At 32.4% G+C, this 20,268-nt stretch overlaps 2 protein-coding genes across 3 annotated transcripts in view; both read right to left on the bottom strand.

Annotated features, from left to right (window-relative positions):
- LOC148166510 (uncharacterized) overlaps positions 1-17,369 on the bottom strand; it is a 130,422-nt gene extending 113,053 nt beyond the window's left edge. For both annotated transcript variants that reach the window (XM_088048601.1, XM_088048600.1), the window contains exon 1: positions 17,088-17,369. In XM_088048601.1, the coding sequence (XP_087904727.1) occupies positions 17,088-17,284 (197 nt within the window). In that variant the 5' untranslated portion in view covers positions 17,285-17,369. The remainder of the gene's footprint in view (positions 1-17,087) is intronic.
- LOC148166511 (brachyurin-like) lies at positions 301-1,343 on the bottom strand. Its single transcript, XM_088049166.1, has 3 exons — positions 1,215-1,343; positions 931-1,103; positions 301-880 (listed from the first exon to the last, which is right to left on the bottom strand). Exons 1-3 carry the CDS (start codon positions 1,266-1,268, stop codon positions 340-342), a joined length of 768 nt encoding a protein of 255 aa, XP_087905292.1. The 5' UTR covers positions 1,269-1,343; the 3' UTR covers positions 301-339.
- Positions 17,370-20,268: the final 2,899 nt, after the last annotated feature.

Raw genomic sequence — 20,268 nt, forward strand, 5'->3', positions numbered from 1 at the left:
ACTTGATCCAAAAACATTCAACTCGCGAGCGCTCAAAGTGGCGTGGAATTTGTAGTGGTGGTTAGAGAGACGCACTCGGGTGACAACGGCCGGCGTTGTAAGTACCGTCACTTTAGTATGCAGTTAATTAAAAACGTGCCGAAAATTCGAAATTAAATTAGATAAAGTATGTCTAGTTTACCTATTGACACTGAGCTGTTTCTAGGGCTATTTCAGTTTTGTTTTACCGGTTTTAAACCACATTTATTTATTCATTGTGAGTTGCGCTTTTACATTGTTTTTCAACATAAACTAAGTAAATTAATAAAACCATATGTATTTCATTTCGTATTTCGTACATTAAGCGTCCGTGTTTTCCAAAATCCAGGGCAGGACGCTAGTAATCCGCGTAAATCCCGCCGGTGCAGCATCCGGGCAGTACGAACTAATAAAAGCAGTCGTACCAATAAGAACACCATCGGTAACAAGTGGTGCCCCTGTATCTCCATGACACATATTGTTTCCTCCGGTAACGCATAACATTTCCGGAGTGATATTACCATAAACGATTAAACATTCAAGATTTGAAATGACTATGACTTGAATAGAATTCAGAACGTCACTGACATGATCCGTTCCATTATCATACGTCAAGTACCAGTTACTGGCGGTGGATAAAGCTCCTTCAAAAGTGTTAGAAACATCATCGAGACTTGGTAAAGGAATTGGTCGGATTGCAGGAGTCAAACGGACGGTTTTTGGGAGTCTTATGAGTGCCACATTGTAGTGGAAGCCGCTACGTCTTGGGTGGATTAAAATGTCGCTGCTGGTCATGTTGACTTGGGTGGATTCGGGGTTGGATCTGTTGTGGGCGCCCAGAATGATATCCACTGAGTCGACTCTAAATTGAAAGTTCAAAACTACTTAAGAATTGAAAAATTTAAAAGTTACCCTTCGAGGAAAGTGGCGGCTGTGATGACATAGTTTTGGGAAATGAGTGCCCCACTGAAATAAAACGTTGTATACAATAACACTTGATATGGGAGGGAGTGGGGAGTCACTTCGTGTCCCCCGGCCAATCGGGGGGCAGGTTTGGCTTCTCTAGAATCATTCGAAATAGATGACTAAAACAGAAAACCTCATTTCTAGTCGCTTTAGAAACTAGAAGTCATGTCGTAGATTGAAGAACAACATTTCAAAATTGCAAGGTGATTATTGAATTGTTCGAAACTTACCTTTGGGGCGGCCAAAGCCAGAGTTATTAGTGCCAGCACTATAAGAAGTTTCATTTTGAGAATGTCGATGTAGCATAGAACTTGAAGATTTTATATCTTTAGGCACACGTTTTTGATACGTTATCTTTTCTTGGAGATGACACTATTTCATAATAAAGAACAATCTTTCGTAATTTTGGGATGATAAGTATATTGATCATCGCGTGAGATAAGTTGATTTTTTATCACGAGTGGATTGGTGCTTCTGAGCCGAAGGCGAATTGCAATTTGCGATTTGTACTAATTTTGCTGAAAATTTTAAAATTATTTACAGATAAATTTAGACAGAATTTAGAAAAAAGTCTATGAAATATCTGACGAAAACTTGACTCAATAACAACAATAATAAGATTTAGAGTGAATTAAAATCATCTAATTCTGCCAATTTTGCCTTAAATTTAAAAAAATAGTTTCAGAGTTAACAAAAAATTCTGAAATTTTACATTTTCTCCTCTAATTCTGCCGTTTTGCCCCTAAAGCAGTCATATTTTGGGACGTTGTTCTTCTCGCACTTAATAAGTGTGCTAAATTACAATATTATAGAGCAAAAAAACTAAATTTAACCAATTTTATTTTAAGGGCGAATCAGCAATTCTAAAAATTTCAATTTAGCTGTTTAAACAATTAAATTTTGGGAGATTATTCTCCTCGAGGCATTTATTAAGTGTGCCAAATTACAAAATTATAGAGCAGAAAAAAAAAAAGAAAAACTTTTGCAAATTTCTATTATCGGAGCAAATCAGAAATTCTGTGAATTTTCCATTTTCTGTTCTAATACTTCTAATTTTGCACTTAAAACAATGATATTTATGGAGATTATTCTTCTTAAAACACTTAATAATTGTGCCAAATTACAATTTTATTGAGTAGAAAAAACAAAATTTAGAAATTTTTATTTTCGGGGCGAATCAGAGATACTAAAAATTTTACATTTTCTCCTCTAATTTTGCCAATTTTGTTCCTAAAGCAATCAAATTTGTAAAGTTTGTTTTTTTAAAAGCACTAATTAACTGTGCCAATGTACAAAATTAAGATGCAAAAAATATAATTTTTGGAAATATTCTTTCTCGGAGCGAATCGGAAATTCTATTGATTTTGCATTTTCCCTTCTGATTCTTCTAATTTTGCCCCCGAATCTATAAAATTTGTGGAAACTATTCTTTTTAAGGCACTTATTAAGTGTGCTAAATGTCAATTTTATTCACCTAAAAAAAAACAAAATTTAGAAATTTTTATTTTCATTGCAAATCAGAAATTCTAAAAATTTTCAATTTTTTTCTCTAATTCCATTTATTTTGCTCTTTACACAATCAAATTTGGAGAAATTATTCTCCTAGAGGCATTTATTAAGTGTGCCAAAATACAAAATTATGGAGCAAAAAAGAGAATTTTTGTAAATTTTTATTATCGGAGCGAATCAGAAATTCTGTGAATTTTCCATTTTCTTCTCTAATTCTTCTAATTTTGGACCCAAAACAATGATATTCATAAAGATTATTCTTCTTAAGACGCTAATTTATTGTGCCAAATTACAATTTTATTGAGTAGAAAAAACAAAATTTAGATATTTTCGGGTCGAATCAGAGATACTAAAAATTTTACATTTTCTCCTCTAATTCTGCCAATTTTGTTCCTAAAGCAATCAATTTTGTGAGTTTATTCTTCTAAAGACATTTATTAAGTGAACCAAATTTTAAATTTATAGTGCAAAAAAAAACAAATATTGGAAATTTTAAATTTTCTTCTCTAATTCCATTATTTTTGCTCTTTAAGAAATCAAAATCGTAGAAATTGTTTTCTTAAGACACTAATTAACTGTACCAATGTACAAAATCATTGGGAATATTCATTATCGAAGTGAATCAGAAATTCCATTAAATTTAAATTTTTACTCTTCTGCCTTCAAAGCAATAAAACTTTTTGTTGGGCCCGGAGCCTCAACCGACTTTAAACCGCCACTGAGAAAAAAATCTTTAAGACTCCTTAAAGCACTAAAGACACAACTCCAATAGCAAAATTTCCATCTCATTACCCAAATCTTGCCCAATATATCAAGCATTAGAATATTGCTAATAAAGGAACAACCCGTTTGTCGAAATTCCTTTTTCCCAACCCTCCCATTAGATAGTCCGCACTTTCCATCCCAACAAAAGCAAAATCAAAATGTAAACAAAGACAGCGCAAAGAATAATGCAAAAAGCGGTCTGGCTCGATCTGTAATAGACCGTAGTAGGTTTCTATTTACTGCAAGAGAATTCTTAAGTTGCGAGAGATTATTGACCACAATAGGGAGTCTTGGGGATTGTAAACATTTCAATAGCGGTAATAGCAGTCGTCCCTATTCGCTCTAGTGGTTTCTTCCGATTTTTGCAATTTTATTTATATCATTCAATCTCGGCGGAGCTTTTACCAGTTTACCCTCCTTACAATATCAATTTTACATTGAACGCGTCTGAATGTTTTGTCAACGCCTAATTTCATCCCGCTATTCGCCCAAAGCACGTATTACATCCGACGATAAGATTCTTCCACAGTATCATCACCAGCAGCTTCATAAAGAACGCATTTTTGGCCTCTTGAACCAAAAATTTTTCTTAAAAAAAATTTTGTTGGTGGCGCCATCTATTAGAAGGTTCGAGAAATGCAAGTGGCGTTGTCAAAAAACTGTCAAAATTTAGTTACTTTAATTTTTTCAAGTTTTCTGAATACAATTCGGTTATCCTGTGATTCCCCTTCAAGTGAAGCCCATTTTCTCGTAATTTCAGCAACCACAGCAGTTTTCCGCGGCTAATTGAAAGCTCTGGACGCATCTCAACCAACTGTTGCATAAAATGCCTTTTTAAGTTTTTCCGCGGCACTGCCATTATGAATGCAAACATCGTTTTCGATAAACAGCTGTCAGGATGATAAATTAATCGGCGAAATTCTGTTATTTGTATTGATTAAACGTCCAAGCATGGACAGTTCGGGGTAATTAATGGTATTTCTGGTTCCATCTTTCTATACTTGGCTGAATTTTTATAGACGCTTTAATGGTCTTGGTAATTTGCAGAGAGATGTTTTTCGCCCACGCGACTGGGTCAATTATCTTGCTGTACACAGGGAAATTAAAATATTACGTTTTAAACATAAATTAAAATTAATGCCGGGAGCGTGATGAAGCGTTTAACTATCCGTGTAACGATTCGTTCGGACGGAAAAACATTGCGGACGTGAATTATAGCGTTACAACAAATAAACTATTAAACTCTGTACACAAATTAAAAATTATGGACTGACGGCCGGATTTATTGGATGGTTTAGTTGTCTGCTTTCATTTGGAATTAAATTTTAGGAGCCGATTTTACGCGCAAATATCAAAAACTAAGGAACGGTTTACACTATAATTTCATTTAATTAGTGCCTTAAGAAGAATAATCTCCATCAATATGATTGTTTTGAGTGCAAAATTAGAAGAATCAGAGAACAAAATGAAAAATAAAAATTTCCAAAAATTGTCTTTCTGGTCCATAATTGTGTGCTTTAGTACAGTTAATAAATACTTCGTAAATTTGATTGCTTAAGAAGCAAAATTACTGGAATTGGAGAAGAAAATTGAAAACTTTCAGATATTTTGATTCGCTTAGACATTTTGAGAAAAAATAGTTTAAAAATTTCAATTTTTGACTCTAAATCCGGTTTTCAGAAAAATTTGAAAAATATTGGAAAAAAGTCTGACACTGTTGGCTCTAAAATGGCACTAAAAAATTCAAAATTGAATCATTAATGTGAAAAATATAAGACACGAAGTGGAGCTATACGTTTTTAGAGAAATACATACATTTTGAAAAATTGTATCTCAAAATCTGGGGCTTAAAAAAATTTGAAAAAAATCTCAGAAAGGTCCTCCACTATTAGCTTTCAAACGGCACTAATTACGTTAAAATTAAATTGTTAATATTAAAAGTATAGGAAACAAAATGGAGCTCCGCTTTTTAGATGCATTTCCAGAAAAAAATCTAAAATTCGAAAGCCGGTGTTCTAAAAATTCTTAAAAAAATCGTAGTAAGACGTTTAATTTTTAGCTTATAAATAGCAGTATTTCCTCAAAAATTAAACTAAAAATCGGATTAGCAGAATCAATAATAAAAGAATGCTTTTTAAACAACTAATTTTGAAAACAACTTCAAGAATGAATTTGTGGCTTCACCCCATCAATTCGAAACTAAATGCGGTTTTACCTCTCCATCCCCAGGGAGCCACCCCTTTCTACCATCGCGTAATCACTACGTTTACGATTACCACTCTCCAGAGACCAAGCAGACCTTTTGTCTGTTAAACAATTTGCACGGCTGTCAATAAACAATCCTACTAACACGTAAACAATATTTTTTCCTACTTTCTCTCTTGTCCAAACTACTTAGTGTCCCGATAATTGAAACAATCCAACCGAATTTACGGATCCTCTAATATTTCTGTTTTGAAAAGTCCCAGAAACTTCAATCGAGAACGAGAAAGTAAAACTGTTATTACTTTCACTAAATTTAGTGGTTCAACGGTTGCGTCTGAACAATATCCGAATATGGCGAAAACAACTCGCTAATTTGTATAAAGGAAAAATCGATCCCGTTGGGAAAATACAAAGATCAAAAATCCCTCGAATTTCCATGATTTCCCGGTTCCAGCATCTGGAGTCCTCTTGATATGCGGGCGAATTGAATAATCGGGCTTCGTTCAGCAGTTGTGGCACATCTTGCACTTGGTGTGCGGGTCAGTTTTGACATTAAACGACCCTTATTAAAACCTTCGATAGATTGACACGGCATGAATTATGCATTTACAACGATTCAAGGCCCTACCTTCTAGCGTTTGATTGTACCCTAGGCATTGCTAAATAACTACACGTAAACAAAACCACGGACAGGTCGCAGAACCGCAAAATTTTAACAAGGAGAGTGGAAAAAACACGCTAATTTCAATGGGCGCGAGTTGTGCTATGACGTTTCGGCGAGAGTGCTGTTCATGTTACAAATTTTGAAAAAACGGGTTGTTTCTGAAGTGGAAAGACCTCCTGATTACGGATCTAAAGGCCATTTTGCTTCAACAGATCCGGCTTCATAGATATGCGAAGGAGTTTAGGAGTTCTATGCAAAAAACTTTCAAATAGTTTTGCTTGCAACTCTGGTACTTTTACAGCAACCAAATTTCGGAAGATTAGTAACTTTGAGTTACTTATCGGCTGGGTGAAATTACAAAATTGTAATTCAAAAAAAATACAAATTTTGTTTTTTTTTATTCTGATGAACCAAAATTTCCCATATTAAAATATTAAAGCGCGTAACTCTTGTAATTTTAACGCCACAACAACCAAATTTGAAGAGGTTAGCAACTTTGAGTTGCTTCCTGGCTATGTGAAATTGCAAAATTGTAATTCAAACAATACAAATATTAGAATTTTTTTACTTTGAGAAAATCAAAAACTTCTCAAAAAAAATATTAAAGCGTGTAACTCTTGTAACTTTAACGCCACTGCAACCATATTTGGAGAGGTTAGCAACTTTGAATTGCTTCTTGGCTGTGTGAAATTGCAAAATTGTAATTCAAACAATACAAATTTTAGAATTTTTTTACTTTGAAAAAAATCAAAAAATTCCCAAAAAAAAATATTAAAGCGTGTTACTCTTGTAATTTGAACGCCACAGCAACCAAATTTGGGGACGTTAGCGACTTGGAGTTGCTTATTGACTGTGTAAAATTACAAAAGTGTAATTAAAAAAATACAAATTTTAGAATTTTTTATTCTGAGGATAAGCTAAAAATTCCCAAAAAATTAATGACGCGTCTAACTCTTGTAATTTTAGCGCCACCGCAACCATATTTGGAGAAGTTATTAACTTGGAGTCGCTTCTTCGATGTGGAAATTGCAAAATTGTAATTCAAAAAGTACAAATTTTGGAATTTTTTATTCTGAGGAAGATCCAAAATTTCCCAACAAAAAAATTTTATAGCACGTAACTCTTGTAATTTTAACGGCACAACAACCAAATTTGGAGAGGTTAGCAATTTTGAGTTGCTTATTGAGTGTGTAAAATTAAAAAATTGTAATTCAAACAATACAAATTTTGAAATTTTTATTCTGAGGATGATCCAAAAATTTCAAAACAAAATTATTAAAGCGTGTAACTCGTGTAATTTTAACGCCAAAACACCCAAATTTGGAGAGGTTAGTAACTTGAAGTTGCTTATTTGATGTATGAAATTGCAAAATTGTAATTCCAAAAGTACAAATTTTGGAATTTTTATTCTGAGAAAGAACCAAAATTTTCCAAAAAAAAAAATAAAAACGTGTAATTCTTTGTAATTTTAACGCCACATCTATGAAATTTGGGGACGTTATTAATTGAGGCCTGGTCATTAACTGTGGAAAATTACAAAATTATAGAGCATGCAACACAAATTTTGGCATTTTTATTCTAAAGATGATCCAAAAATTTCAAAACAAAATTATTAAAGCGTGTAACTCTTGTAATTTTAACGCCAAAACACCCAAATTTGGAGAGGTTAGTAACTTGAAGTTGCTTATTTGATGTATGAAATTGCAAAATTGTAATTCAAAAAGTACAAATTTTGGAATTTTTATTCTGAGAAAAAACCAAAATTTTCCAAAAAAAAAAATAAAAACGTGTAACTCTTTGTAATTTTAACGCCACATCTATGAAATTTGGGGACGTTATTAATTGAGGCCTGGTCATTAACTGTGGAAAATTGCAAAATTATAGAGCATACAACACAAATTTTGGCATTTTTATTCTAAAGATGATCCAAAAATTACAAAACAAAATTATTAAAGCGTGTAACTCTTGTAATTTTAACGCCAAAACACCCAAATTTGGAGAGGTTAGTAACTTGAAGTTGCTTATTTGATGTATGAAATTGCAAAATTGTAATTCAAAAAGTACAAATTTTGGAATTTTTATTCTGAGAAAAAACCAAAATTTTCCAAAAAAAAAAAATAAAAACGTGTAACTCTTTGTAATTTTAACGCCACATCTATGAAATTTGGGGACGTTATTAATTGAGGCCTGGTCATTAACTGTGGAAAATTGCAAAATTATAGAGCATACAACACAAATATTGGCATTTTTATTCTAAAGATGATCCAAAAATTACAAAACATAATTATTACAGCGTGTAACTCTTGTAATTTTAACGCCACAACACCCAAATTTGGAGAGGTTAGTAACTTGAAGTTGCTTATTTGATGTATGAAATTGCAAAATTGTAATTCCAAAAGTACAAATTTTGGAATTTTTATTCTGTGAAAGAACCAAAATTTTCCAAAAAAAAAAATAAAAACGTGTAACTCTTGTAATTTTAACGCCACATCTATGAAATTTGGGGACGTTATTAATTGAGGCCTGGTCATTAACTGTGGAAAATTGCAAAATTATAGAGCATACAACACAAATATTGGCATTTTTATTCTAAAGATGATCCAAAAATTACAAAACATAATTATTACAGCGTGTAACTCTTGTAATTTTAACGCCAAAACACCCAAATTTGGAGAGGTTAGTAACTTGCAGTTGCTTATTTGATGTATGAAATTGCAAAATTGTAATTCCAAAAGTACAAATTTTGGAATTTTTATTCTGTGAAAGAACCAAAATTTTCCAAAAAAAAAAATAAAAACGTGTAACTCTTGTAATTTTAACGCCACATCTATGAAATTTGGGGACGTTATTAATTGAGGCCTGGTCATTAACTGTGGAAAATTGCAAAATTATAGAGCATACAACACAAATATTGGCATTTTTATTCTAAAGATGATCCAAAAATTTCAAAACAAAATTATTAAAGCGTGTAACTCTTGTAATTTTAACGCCAAAACACCCAAATTTGGAGAGGTTAGTAACTTGAAGTTGCTTATTTGATGTATGAAATTGCAAAATTGTAATTCCAAAAGTACAAATTTTGGAATTTTTATTCTGAGAAAGAACCAAAATTTTCCAAAAAAAAAATAAAAACGTGTAACTCTTGTAATTTTAACGCCACATCTATGAAATTTGGGGACGTTATTAATTGAGGCCTGGTCATTAACTGTGGAAAATTACAAAATTATAGAGCATGCAACACAAATTTTGGCATTTTTATTCTAAAGATGATCCAAAAATTTCAAAACAAAATTATTAAAGCGTGTAACTCTTGTAATTTTAACGCCAAAGCACCCAAATTTGGAAAGGTTAGTAACTTGAAGTTGCTTATTTGATGTATGAAATTGCAAAATTGTAATTCCAAAAGTACAAATTTTGGAATTTTTATTCTGTGAAAGAACCAAAATTTTCCAAAAAAAAAAATAAAAACGTGTAACTCTTGTAATTTTAACGCCACATCTATGAAATTTGGGGACGTTATTAATTGAGGCCTGGTCATTAACTGTGGAAAATTGCAAAATTATAGAGCATACAACACAAATATTGGCATTTTTATTCTAAAGATGATCCAAAAATTTCAAAACAAAATTATTAAAGCGTGTAACTCTTGTAATTTTAACGCCAAAGCACCCAAATTTGGAAAGGTTAGTAACTTGAAGTTGCTTATTTGATGTATGAAATTGCAAAATTGTAATTCCGAAAGTACAAATTTTGGAATTTTTATTCTGAGAAAGAACCAAAATTTTCCAAAAAAAAATAAAAACGTGTAACTCTTGTAATTTTAACGCCACATCTATGAAATTTGGGGACGTTATTAATTGAGGCCTGGTCATTAACTGTGGAAAATTGCAAAATTATAGAGCATACACCACAAATTTTGGCATTTTTATTCTAAAGATGATCCAAAAATTACAAAACAAAATTATTAAAGCGTGTAACTCTTGTAATTTTAACGCCAAAACACCCAAATTTGGAGAGGTTAGTAACTTGAAGTTGCTTATTTGATGTATGAAATTGCAAAATTGTAATTCCAAAAGTACAAATTTTGGAATTTTTATTCTGAGAAAGAACCAAAATTTTCCAAAAAAAAAAATAAAAACGTGTAACTCTTTGTAATTTTAACGCCACATCTATGAAATTTGGGGACGTTATTAATTGAGGCCTGGTCATTAACTGTGGAAAATTGCAAAATTATAGAGCATACACCACAAATTTTGGCATTTTTATTCTAAAGATGATCCAAAAATTACAAAACAAAATTATTAAAGCGTGTAACTCTTGTAATTTTAACGCCAAAACACCCAAATTTGGAGAGGTTAGTAACTTGAAGTTGCTTATTTGATGTATGAAATTGCAAAATTGTAATTCCAAAAGTACAAATTTTGGAATTTTTATTCTGAGAAAGAACCAAAATTTTCCAAAAAAAAATAAAAACGTGTAACTCTTGTAATTTTAACGCCACATCTATGAAATTTGGGGACGTTATTAATTGAGGCCTGGTCATTAACTGTGGAAAATTACAAAATTATAGAGCATGCAACACAAATTTTGGCATTTTTATTCTAAAGATGATGCAAAAATTTCAAAACAAAATTATTAAAGCGTGTAACTCTTGTAATTTTAACGCCAAAGCACCCAAATTTGGAAAGGTTAGTAACTTGAAGTTGCTTATTTGATGTATGAAATTGCAAAATTGTAATTCCAAAAGTACAAATTTTGGAATTTTTATTCTGTGAAAGAACCAAAATTTTCCAAAAAAAAAAATAAAAACGTGTAACTCTTGTAATTTTAACGCCACATCTATGAAATTTGGGGACGTTATTAATTGAGGCCTGGTCATTAACTGTGGAAAATTGCAAAATTATAGAGCATACAACACAAATATTGGCATTTTTATTCTAAAGATGATCCAAAAATTACAAAACATAATTATTACAGCGTGTAACTCTTGTAATTTTAACGCCACAACACCCAAATTTGGAGAGGTTAGTAACTTGAAGTTGCTTATTTGATGTATGAAATTGCAAAATTGTAATTCCAAAAGTACAAATTTTGGAATTTTTATTCTGAGAAAGAACCAAAATTTTCCAAAAAAAAATAAAAACGTGTAACTCTTGTAATTTTAACGCCACATCTATGAAATTTGGGGACGTTATTAATTGAGGCCTGGTCATTAACTGTGGAAAATTGCAAAATTATAGAGCATACAACACAAATATTGGCATTTTTATTCTAAAGATGATCCAAAAATTTCAAAACAAAATTATTAAAGCGTGTAACTCTTGTAATTTTAACGCCAAAACACCCAAATTTGGAGAGGTTAGTAACTTGAAGTTGCTTATTTGATGTATGAAATTGCAAAATTGTAATTCCAAAAGTACAAATTTTGGAATTTTTATTCTGAAGATGAACCAAAATTCCCCATAAAAAATATGAAAGCGTGTAACTCTTGTAATTTTAACGCCACATCTATGAAATTTGGGGACGTGATTAACTGAGGCCTGGTCATTGACTGTGCAAAATTGCAAACTTATAGAGCATACAACACAAGTTTAGTAATTTTTTATTTTCAACTACAGCAATATAAAAAACGATCTGATACTCCATATCCTCCACTGCACTCCCAATGCCTCCCCCCAGCTTTATGGAAAGTTCTGTCGCAGAAATCACATGCACTGCAATAAAATGAGATTGTCTGTTTTATAGCAGGACGGTTTATTTACTGCATTACATTTATTATACCCCCCAAGTACTAATACGCTGCTTTGAGAGGCCAATCTTGGAGCCATGGGAAAACACGCCAACAATACCTTCGATTTGATGCAATGACAATAATCATAATCATAATCACCGTTGCACAACTAATCTGTCTCCGAATGAAAATAGAAAACTTGCCGTCGTGGGCGTTTGTTTACAAAGGTTGCGACGATAATTAAAAAGTGACCAATTTCACAACAAATTCAATTCTAATGTCTGCGAAGATGAATGGCGTCGCTACATCTTCGTGTTGACACTTGTTTAATTCGCAATTTAAAATCCCACGTAAATCGCAAGACTAATTAATTTTGATGAATAAATATTGGAGTAACGGGCGCTGCCAGAGGCGGATTAACAGCGCGTGGGAAAATATTGGGCCCTTTACGCTTTGGAAGACAAAGTAAAATGGCTGGAAGTCCGTTAATAGTTGACGGACGCGGAATTTTTGCCCGGATTCCGAATCTGCGTGAAATTCTGCATAAAATAAATATCCTGTGGTTTAAGTTTGTAAAAAAATAAGCGAGATATTGACCGAAAAAGAGTTGTTTATTCTGCAAACAAGCTAAATATTTCATTTTTTTTAAATAAAAATTTGTAATTGTGGTTGTTTTCACGCTGTGACAATGAAATTTGAGGATTTTGCTAGTTTGAACATGTTTATAACCTCCGCCAAATTAGAAAGTTATAGACCAAAAGAAACAGTTTTTAGAAATTTTTATTTTCTAAAAGAACCAAAAATTCCCATTTTCTTCAAAAAAAATTTGCAATTCTGGTAATTTTTACCCTGCGGCAATGAAATTTGGAGAATTTACTAGTTTGGATACGTTTATCACCTCCTCGAAATTAGAAAGTTGTAGACCAAAGGAGACAATTTTTAAAAAAATTTATTTTCTAAAACAACCAAAAATTCCCATTTTCTTCAAGTAAAAATTTGTAATTCTGGTAATTTTTACCCTGCGGCAATGAAATTTGGAGAATTGACTAGTTTGGATACGTTTATCACCTCCTCGAAATTAGAAAGTTGTAGACCAAAGGAAACAATTTTTTAAAAATTTTTATTTTGCAAACAAGCTAAAAATTACCATTTTTTAAATAAAAATTTGTAATTCTAGTAATTTTTACGCTGTGACAATGAAATTTGGGGATTTTACTAGTTTGAACTTGTTTATCACCTGCACCAAATTAGAAAATTGTAGACCAAACGAGACAGTTTTTAGAAATTTTTATTTTGCAAACGAACTAAAAATTCCCATTTTTTTTAAATAAAAAATTGTAATTCTGGTAATTTTCACGCTACGGCAATAAAATTTGGGGATTTTACTAGTTTGAACAAGTTTATTATCTCCGCCAAATTTGAAAGATGTAGACCAAAGGTGACAGTTTTTAGAAATTTTTATTTTGCAAACGAGCTAAAAATTCTTATTTTTATTAATAAAAATTTGTAATTCTCGTAGTTTTCACGCTGTGGCAATGAAATTTTGGGAATATACTAGTCTAAACACGTTGATCACCTCCACCAAATTAGAAAATTGTAGACCAAACGAAACAGTATTAAAATAATTTATTTTCGAAACGAACAAACTTTTTGCTCTCTGACGCCAAGCCGAAATATTAATCCGCCATAACATGGTTATTTGTGGATCTACAATAAAAATTAGCCCAGTTTGGGATTCTGCGTGAAATTTTGCGTTAAATGAGCCCAATAACACAAATTTCCTACACAAATAAACTAGATATTCACTAAAATAAGTCTTCAGGAGCTCTTTTTGAGGTGATTTTCAAAGAACTTTTTTCAGACCCAAAAAAAAACAAATTTTCCAAGAACTTTTGAGGCCTGACCTGGCAAAACGGCCTCCAGGTTCGGAGTCAGGAGGCAACGCCCGAAATAATTACCGCTCGGATTAATTGATTTACTAAAACAGCAATTACGCGCACGGGAATTTTTGACTTGTCACAATTTCTGTGTTAAACGTTCATTCATTCACCGAACCTGTAATTAGTTGAGTTGGCTTGACATTAATTAAAAAGATCAATACGAAGCGTGTTATTATTGTTAACATTCAACGCAGATAAATTATTTGGAATTTTAGTTTCTTCCTTATTTACATATCTGCTTTGATCAAGATTTATTCATAGAATCTGAAAATGCGAGGAGATTAACAGCAGGAAATTGCATCTTCGCTGGACAAAATAGAGATTTTTGAAGAAGCGTGACATTAACAACTCGAGGATCGTTTTAATTAACTGTCAATTAAATGGATATCTTAATTAAGTCATATTTTGGAAGGCAGTTTTTTAAATTACGCGCCGACTGTGGCACAAAAAACCGTCTTACGCACAAGTGGTTTCATCATAGTAGCATTAAAGGCTTATTAAAACTGGTATGTCACATCGGTGCATTATTATTAACCTCATTACTCGTGCGATTCTGCGTTAAGAGAAACTTAACGATAATTTTATTGATGATATCCAATCATTCTCGCTTTAATGTTGAATTAAATATCAAATAAAGTTGCTGCGTAATTGCCCTATTAGAGGTGTCAAGTTCATACCGATCTAAACTCCATTTTCCCTGACGGCGCCAAATTTGAAATACTGCAGGAAAAAATAAGTATACATTTCGTAGGGATTGTTTTTATAAATTTCCGTGGAAATTGCGGTCGCAGCGGCGGGAAATTTTCACAATTAAAACGAGCTAAGCGTTTTAGAGCTCATTTTCTAGCTCCGAGGTGTTGGGTGAAACAGGTGGTGCACCTGAAATGGGGGAATTACCGTTTGTTGTGTGGAAATTATTTTTATTTCGTTCTTTTTTTCGGAAATTAAATTTCGGCGGCGCGGTCTAATTGTTTATTTACTCAACTTTGTCTTTCACGAACGGTATTTTCATGTTTATTTTTTCACCATGTCATTGTGGTTGGTTTCTTCACTGTGTATAAACTTCGAAGCGGTTAAATGTTTTTCTAAACAAACAAGCGGTTTTTCGTAAAACGAAACACCTGAAAATTGAAGAATCTTGAGGAAATTTGGAGCATCGAAAGAAAATTTTATTATTACGTCTTAATATGAGAAAAGTTCGAAACAAATATAAAAATTTTCATTTTGCAAACGAACTAAAAATTTCCACTTTTTTAAATAAAAAATTGTAATTCAGGTAATTTTCACGCTACGGCAATAAAATTTGGGGATTTTTCTAGTTTGAATACGTTTATTACCTCCGCCAAATTAGACAATTGTATACCAAAGAAGTCAGTTTTTAGAAATTTTTATTTTGCAAGCGAGCTAAAAATTTCCACTTTTTTAAATAAAACATCGTAATTCTGGTAATTTTTATGCTGTGGCAATGAAATTTAGGGATTTCACTAGTTTAAACACATTTATTACCTCCCCCAAATTAGAAAATTGTAGACCAAAGAAGTCAGTTTTTAGAAATTTTTATTTTGCAAGCGAGCTAAAAATTCCCATTTTTTTTAAATTAAAATTTGTAATTCTGGTAATTTTCACGCTGAGGCAATGAAATTTGGGGATTTTACTAGTTTGAACTTGTTTATCACCTCCGCCAAATTAGAAAAGTGTGGACTAAACGAGACAGTTTTCAGAAATTTTTATTTTGCAAACGAACTTAAAATTCCCATTTTTTTTAAATAAAAAATTGTATTTCTGGTAATTTTCACGCTACGGCAATAAAATTTGGAGATTTTTCTAGTTTGAATACGTTTATTACCTCCGCCAAATTATAAAATTGTATACCAAAAAAGTCAGTTTTTAGAAATTTTTATTTTGCAAGCGCGCTACAAATTTCCACTTTTTTAAATAAAAAATCGTAATTCTGGTAATTTTTATGCTGTGGCAATGACACTTAGGGATTTCACTAGTTTAAACACATTTATTACCTCCTCCAAATTAGAAAATTGTAGACCAAAGGAGACAGTTTTTAGAAATTTTTATTTTGCAAGCGAGCTAAAAAAATTTCCACTTTTATAAATAAAAAATCGTAATTCTGGTACTTTTCACGCTGTGGCAATGAAATTTGGGGATTTTATTAGTTTAAACACATTTAGCACCTCCGCCAAATTAGAAAATTGTAGAGCAAAAAGGCCAGTTTTTAAAAAAATTTATTTTGCAAACGAACTAAAAATTTTCATCTTTTACAATTTTTTTCCTGAAAACTACAGTAGATTTTTTCCCAAAAAAATGGTACCTAGTTCTCCGATAATTACCAGCAGGAAAGTCCGATGTTTTGTAAGCCTGATCCATTTATGGCCGCAGCGAAGATCTCACCAATTAATGTCAATCCGTCGATTTATTTAATTCTAATAAACCGGTGCCGCTAATTACAAATTCATCGGATTTATTCTCCCTGAAACGATAAATTTTTGCGTTGATTTTAAACGACGCTGCGGTTTCACATAATTACAAGTCTGAATTTCAATTTGAAAAAATCGTGATAAATTCGCCATAAATCCATCAAAAATTAATAAATAAATCAGAGATTTGAGTTCTATTCGCGGACATAAATTAGCGGCGGTCCCTTCTGAAGCGAGGAATAATAAATAATTTTCGATTTAATGCGTGGTCAAGTTTTAGAAAGATAAATCTTCGTTTTGGTTGAGTTTTTTTCAAATATGGCCACGACCTTGTGGAAGTGGATCAATGAACTAAAATAGAATTTTATACCTAGCGAATGGTTTAATTCGCATTTCGGAGAAATTCGGCATTTTCAACTTAACTGAGTTTTCCTGCGTGGAAAAATAACAGTAAAGTGTGATATTAACCTCAAAAATTCTAATAAAAGTAGTGTCGGCAATAAAAAAAATTATGTCAGTATTGTTTGAAAAAGAGATGATTATTGGGCGTCTGTTTGTTTAATCTAAATGAGTACAAACAAAAATACGGAAGTTCTCCAACTCAAATCGAGTTTAATAATGTCAATAAAATTGGTGCGAATTTTTGATGTCGGCGCAAAAATAAATGTTTTGAAGAGGCGCGTTTAACGACCGGCACTGATCAAATTCAACTCCAAAAGTAAACAATCCAAGTGTCTCAAATAACCCATCAAAAACCCCCCGAACGTCACCCATGTCGCAACAAATATTGCAGCATGCTTCAGTTTTATATAACCGCTTTTACTTTCAAACCTCCACGAAGACGTCCCCCAGGTACTCACAGTTTGGTAATCGAAAACGGCAAATGCGGCACCTCGGTGAACCCCGCGGTCCTGCAGACAAACTCCTGCAGATCCGGCGAGCACTGGCAGTGCGTTTCGAGGATGGCGCACGGCGACGTTGCAGGATCCGTCGGCGGCACGACGGCCCCCAGGGCGGCGGAAGCGGCGGCGATCACCAGCACGAGACTCGGAGGCATGGTGCGGTGGCGCGCGATTTGACGGCGGCGCAAAGGCACCGGGCTCGCTCACACGACACTGCTTTCTCCGCACGGCTCGCAGGACTACTGAACTGACGACGATGGAGCGGTTCAACCGGTTTACCAGCCTCTACCACGCGCCGCGCATTCACGCCGTCTCCAGGTGCTGAGAGCCGAGGTCTCTTCCTCCGGAAAAAGACGTCCAGGTGGACGAAGGGATGGTGATAAGGGACATGGGGTGCGTGGGCGGCGGCTTCAAAGTGGGGCACCACGTCGATTAAAGTAAAAATATTAATTGGTTTTGTTATCATTTTTTATGCGGCCTTTCACCGAGGTACGGAAAAATCGGGTGTGACATTTGTGGAACACTAAATGGTATCTTATTGACATGAAGTAAAATGCTGGAGTTAATTCAATTGGGAGATAAGATCTCATGTTGAAAACTAACTTATTAGAGCTCAAACAGAAGTTTTGTGTTTCGACAATCCGATCGTGATTAGAAACTTTGGCTGATTACTTCTTTTGATATCAAGAATAGGGTCAATGACCAGAGGCGCATTTTACGTACGCCGCACTATAAAAAACTGCGAAATTTTAGTCATCAAAATATTCTTCAACGATTTGGAGTATCCAAAAGAAAATCTCAATGAAATGAAAGATCTAGAAAAATCCTAGAAACTAAAGAGTATCGTAAAATCAACTCAAATCCCGACGAATCTTAAATAATCCTATAAAAGATCAAAGAATCTGAAGGAATCCTGAAAAATCAAAGAATTTTTTATTGAATCTTCCAGAACTCAAAGAGCGTCGGAAAAATTTAATCTAATCATAGAAATTATAAATTATGTTGAAAGTTATCTGATAATCCCAAAAAAATCTAAAAATCCTGGAAAATCATACAGAATTCGACTCTGAATGGAATGAAATCCTGGAAATCCTTAGAATCTAGAAAATTTTTAAAAATTTAAGTTAAATAAATCGAAGGCATAAGATACAAAAAATGCAGAAAAATAAAGAAGTGGTAAAAACTAAAAATGCGTAAAGCTAAAAGAGTGTCGATTCTCTGAAGTTTTTGGGTTCTTGTTCGCTTTTGGTACCACTGAAGAGTCGAGATTTTTTCATTCTTTTACATTCTCCAGGTTTTCACATGGCTCGACATTTTCCTAATTTTCTACTTTGTATTTTCTTCAGATTTTTGAGGACTTTTTCAATGCTCTTTAGAGAATTTCTCGAGATTTTTTAGGATACATTGTTAATCAGAATTTAAAATTTTAATATTTCTTTAGAAGTCTCTGAATAAATCTGAAGATTTAATCCAAATCTCTAAAGGTTTTCAGAATCCTGTTAGATTTTTTAGGGTTCTTTGAAATCTCTTATTATTTTTTTAGGATTTTCTAAGATTAGCTGGGATTAGACTAGATTTTACAACGCTTTTTGAAAAAGGGGAATTTAAACGGATTTAGTAGGATTAAAAGAGATTATAGAAACTCAATAAAACACTCTGAGATTGAATATAATCTTCCAGGATTAGTTTCTAGAGATTTTCTGGGATATGTCAGGATTTTCCAAAATTTTTAAAGCCTTTGAGATTATCTAAGATGTTGTACAGATCTTAAAGATTAGACTGTATTTTTACGATGTTTTTTAAATCCTGAAAGAGTCGGTAAAATTTAGTCAAAACTAATCCGATTTTGTACGATTTTCTAGGATTCTTCAGAATTTTTTACATCCCTTTAGTATTCACTGATATAAATTCTGAAAGATTTAATCAAATTTTTTTAGACTTCAAGATTCTACGGGATTTTTAAGGATACTTTAAAATCTCCTGTTAATTATTTTAGAATTATCAAAGATTTTACAACGCTTTTTGGCTTATCAAAACGGAGTTAAACGGATTTATAGTAGGATTAAATGAGATTTTAGAAACTTAATAAAACACTCTGAGATTTAATAGGATTCAATATAATTTTCGAATTAGATTATAGAGATTTTCTGGGATATTTCAGGACCTCAAAGATTAGTGCGGATTTTTACGATGATTTTTGAATCTTGAAAGAATCAGTAAAATTTGATGAAAACTAATCCAGTTCTAAAAGATCGTCCAGAATTTTTTACATTCCTTTAGTATTCTCTAATATTTCTAGCAGAATTCTGGAAGATTTAATTAAATTCTCCTAAACTTTTCTGGATCCTGCGGGACTATTTTGGGTTCTGTGAAATTTCCTGTTAATTTGTTAAAGATTACTTACGATATTACAACGCTTTTTGGCTTATAAAAAAAATAAAATAAACGGATTTAGTGGAATTAAAGGAGATTTTAGAACTTTAAGAAAGTCAATAAAACGCTGAGATTTAATAGGATTCAATGTAATCTTCCAGGATTACGTTTTAGGGAGTCTCTGGAATATTTCAGCATCTTGAAATGTGTGCAATGTGTATGAAATGTTCAATAAAAAATTAATCAAAACTTGAATTTAGATTTGAGAGAAAATTGATGGTTAATTTGCAGAGAATTTAGGGAAAATCTAGAGAAAAATTCAAGAATTTAGGGAATCAAAAGAAAGCTTAAGAAACTAGAGAAAACGTGGAAAGAATTTTAGAAGTAAATAATAAAGTTTAAAAAAATGTAAAAAATCCAAAGATATTGTAAAGAAAATGCAGACTCAACAGAATGTTGGCAAAATTAGGAAACAAAAGCAGAAAAACAAGTAAGAATCAACAGAAAAATAAAATTTAAAAAAACCTAAAATCGAATACAACTTTCTAGAGCCAAATATCAATTTTTTGAGACTTTGCTTTCAATTTTTTTCTCGCTTTCTTTTTACAGCCATCGAGTTTTCCTTCTTGGAAATCGAAAGAGCCCATCAAAATCTACCTACATAAAAATTTTCATTACGATTTTTCCACCATTCTCAAAAATACAAAACATTTGATAAATCGATCAACTTTGGTCTTTAATATCTTGGAAAATAATAGTCGTAAAA

This window comes from Gnatocerus cornutus, unplaced genomic scaffold (assembly GCF_029298725.1).
Source record: "Gnatocerus cornutus isolate USDA-ARS CGAHR unplaced genomic scaffold, icGnaCorn1.1 ctg00000023.1, whole genome shotgun sequence".
NCBI lineage: Eukaryota > Metazoa > Arthropoda > Insecta > Coleoptera > Tenebrionidae > Gnatocerus > Gnatocerus cornutus.

Excerpts from the sequence above, each read along its gene's own strand:
- LOC148166511 (XM_088049166.1), bottom strand. The coding sequence starts at position 1,268 with ATGAAACTTCTTATAGTGCTGGCACTAATAACTCTGGCTTTGGCCGCC. Across the intron at positions 1,104-1,214 it reads TGGCTTTGGCCGCCCCAAAG|TCATCTATTTCGAATGATTC; the intron begins GTAAGTTTCGAA and ends TTTCTGTTTTAG. Across the intron at positions 881-930 it reads GCCGCCACTTTCCTCGAAGG|AGTCGACTCAGTGGATATCA; the intron begins GTAACTTTTAAA and ends CTTTCAATTTAG.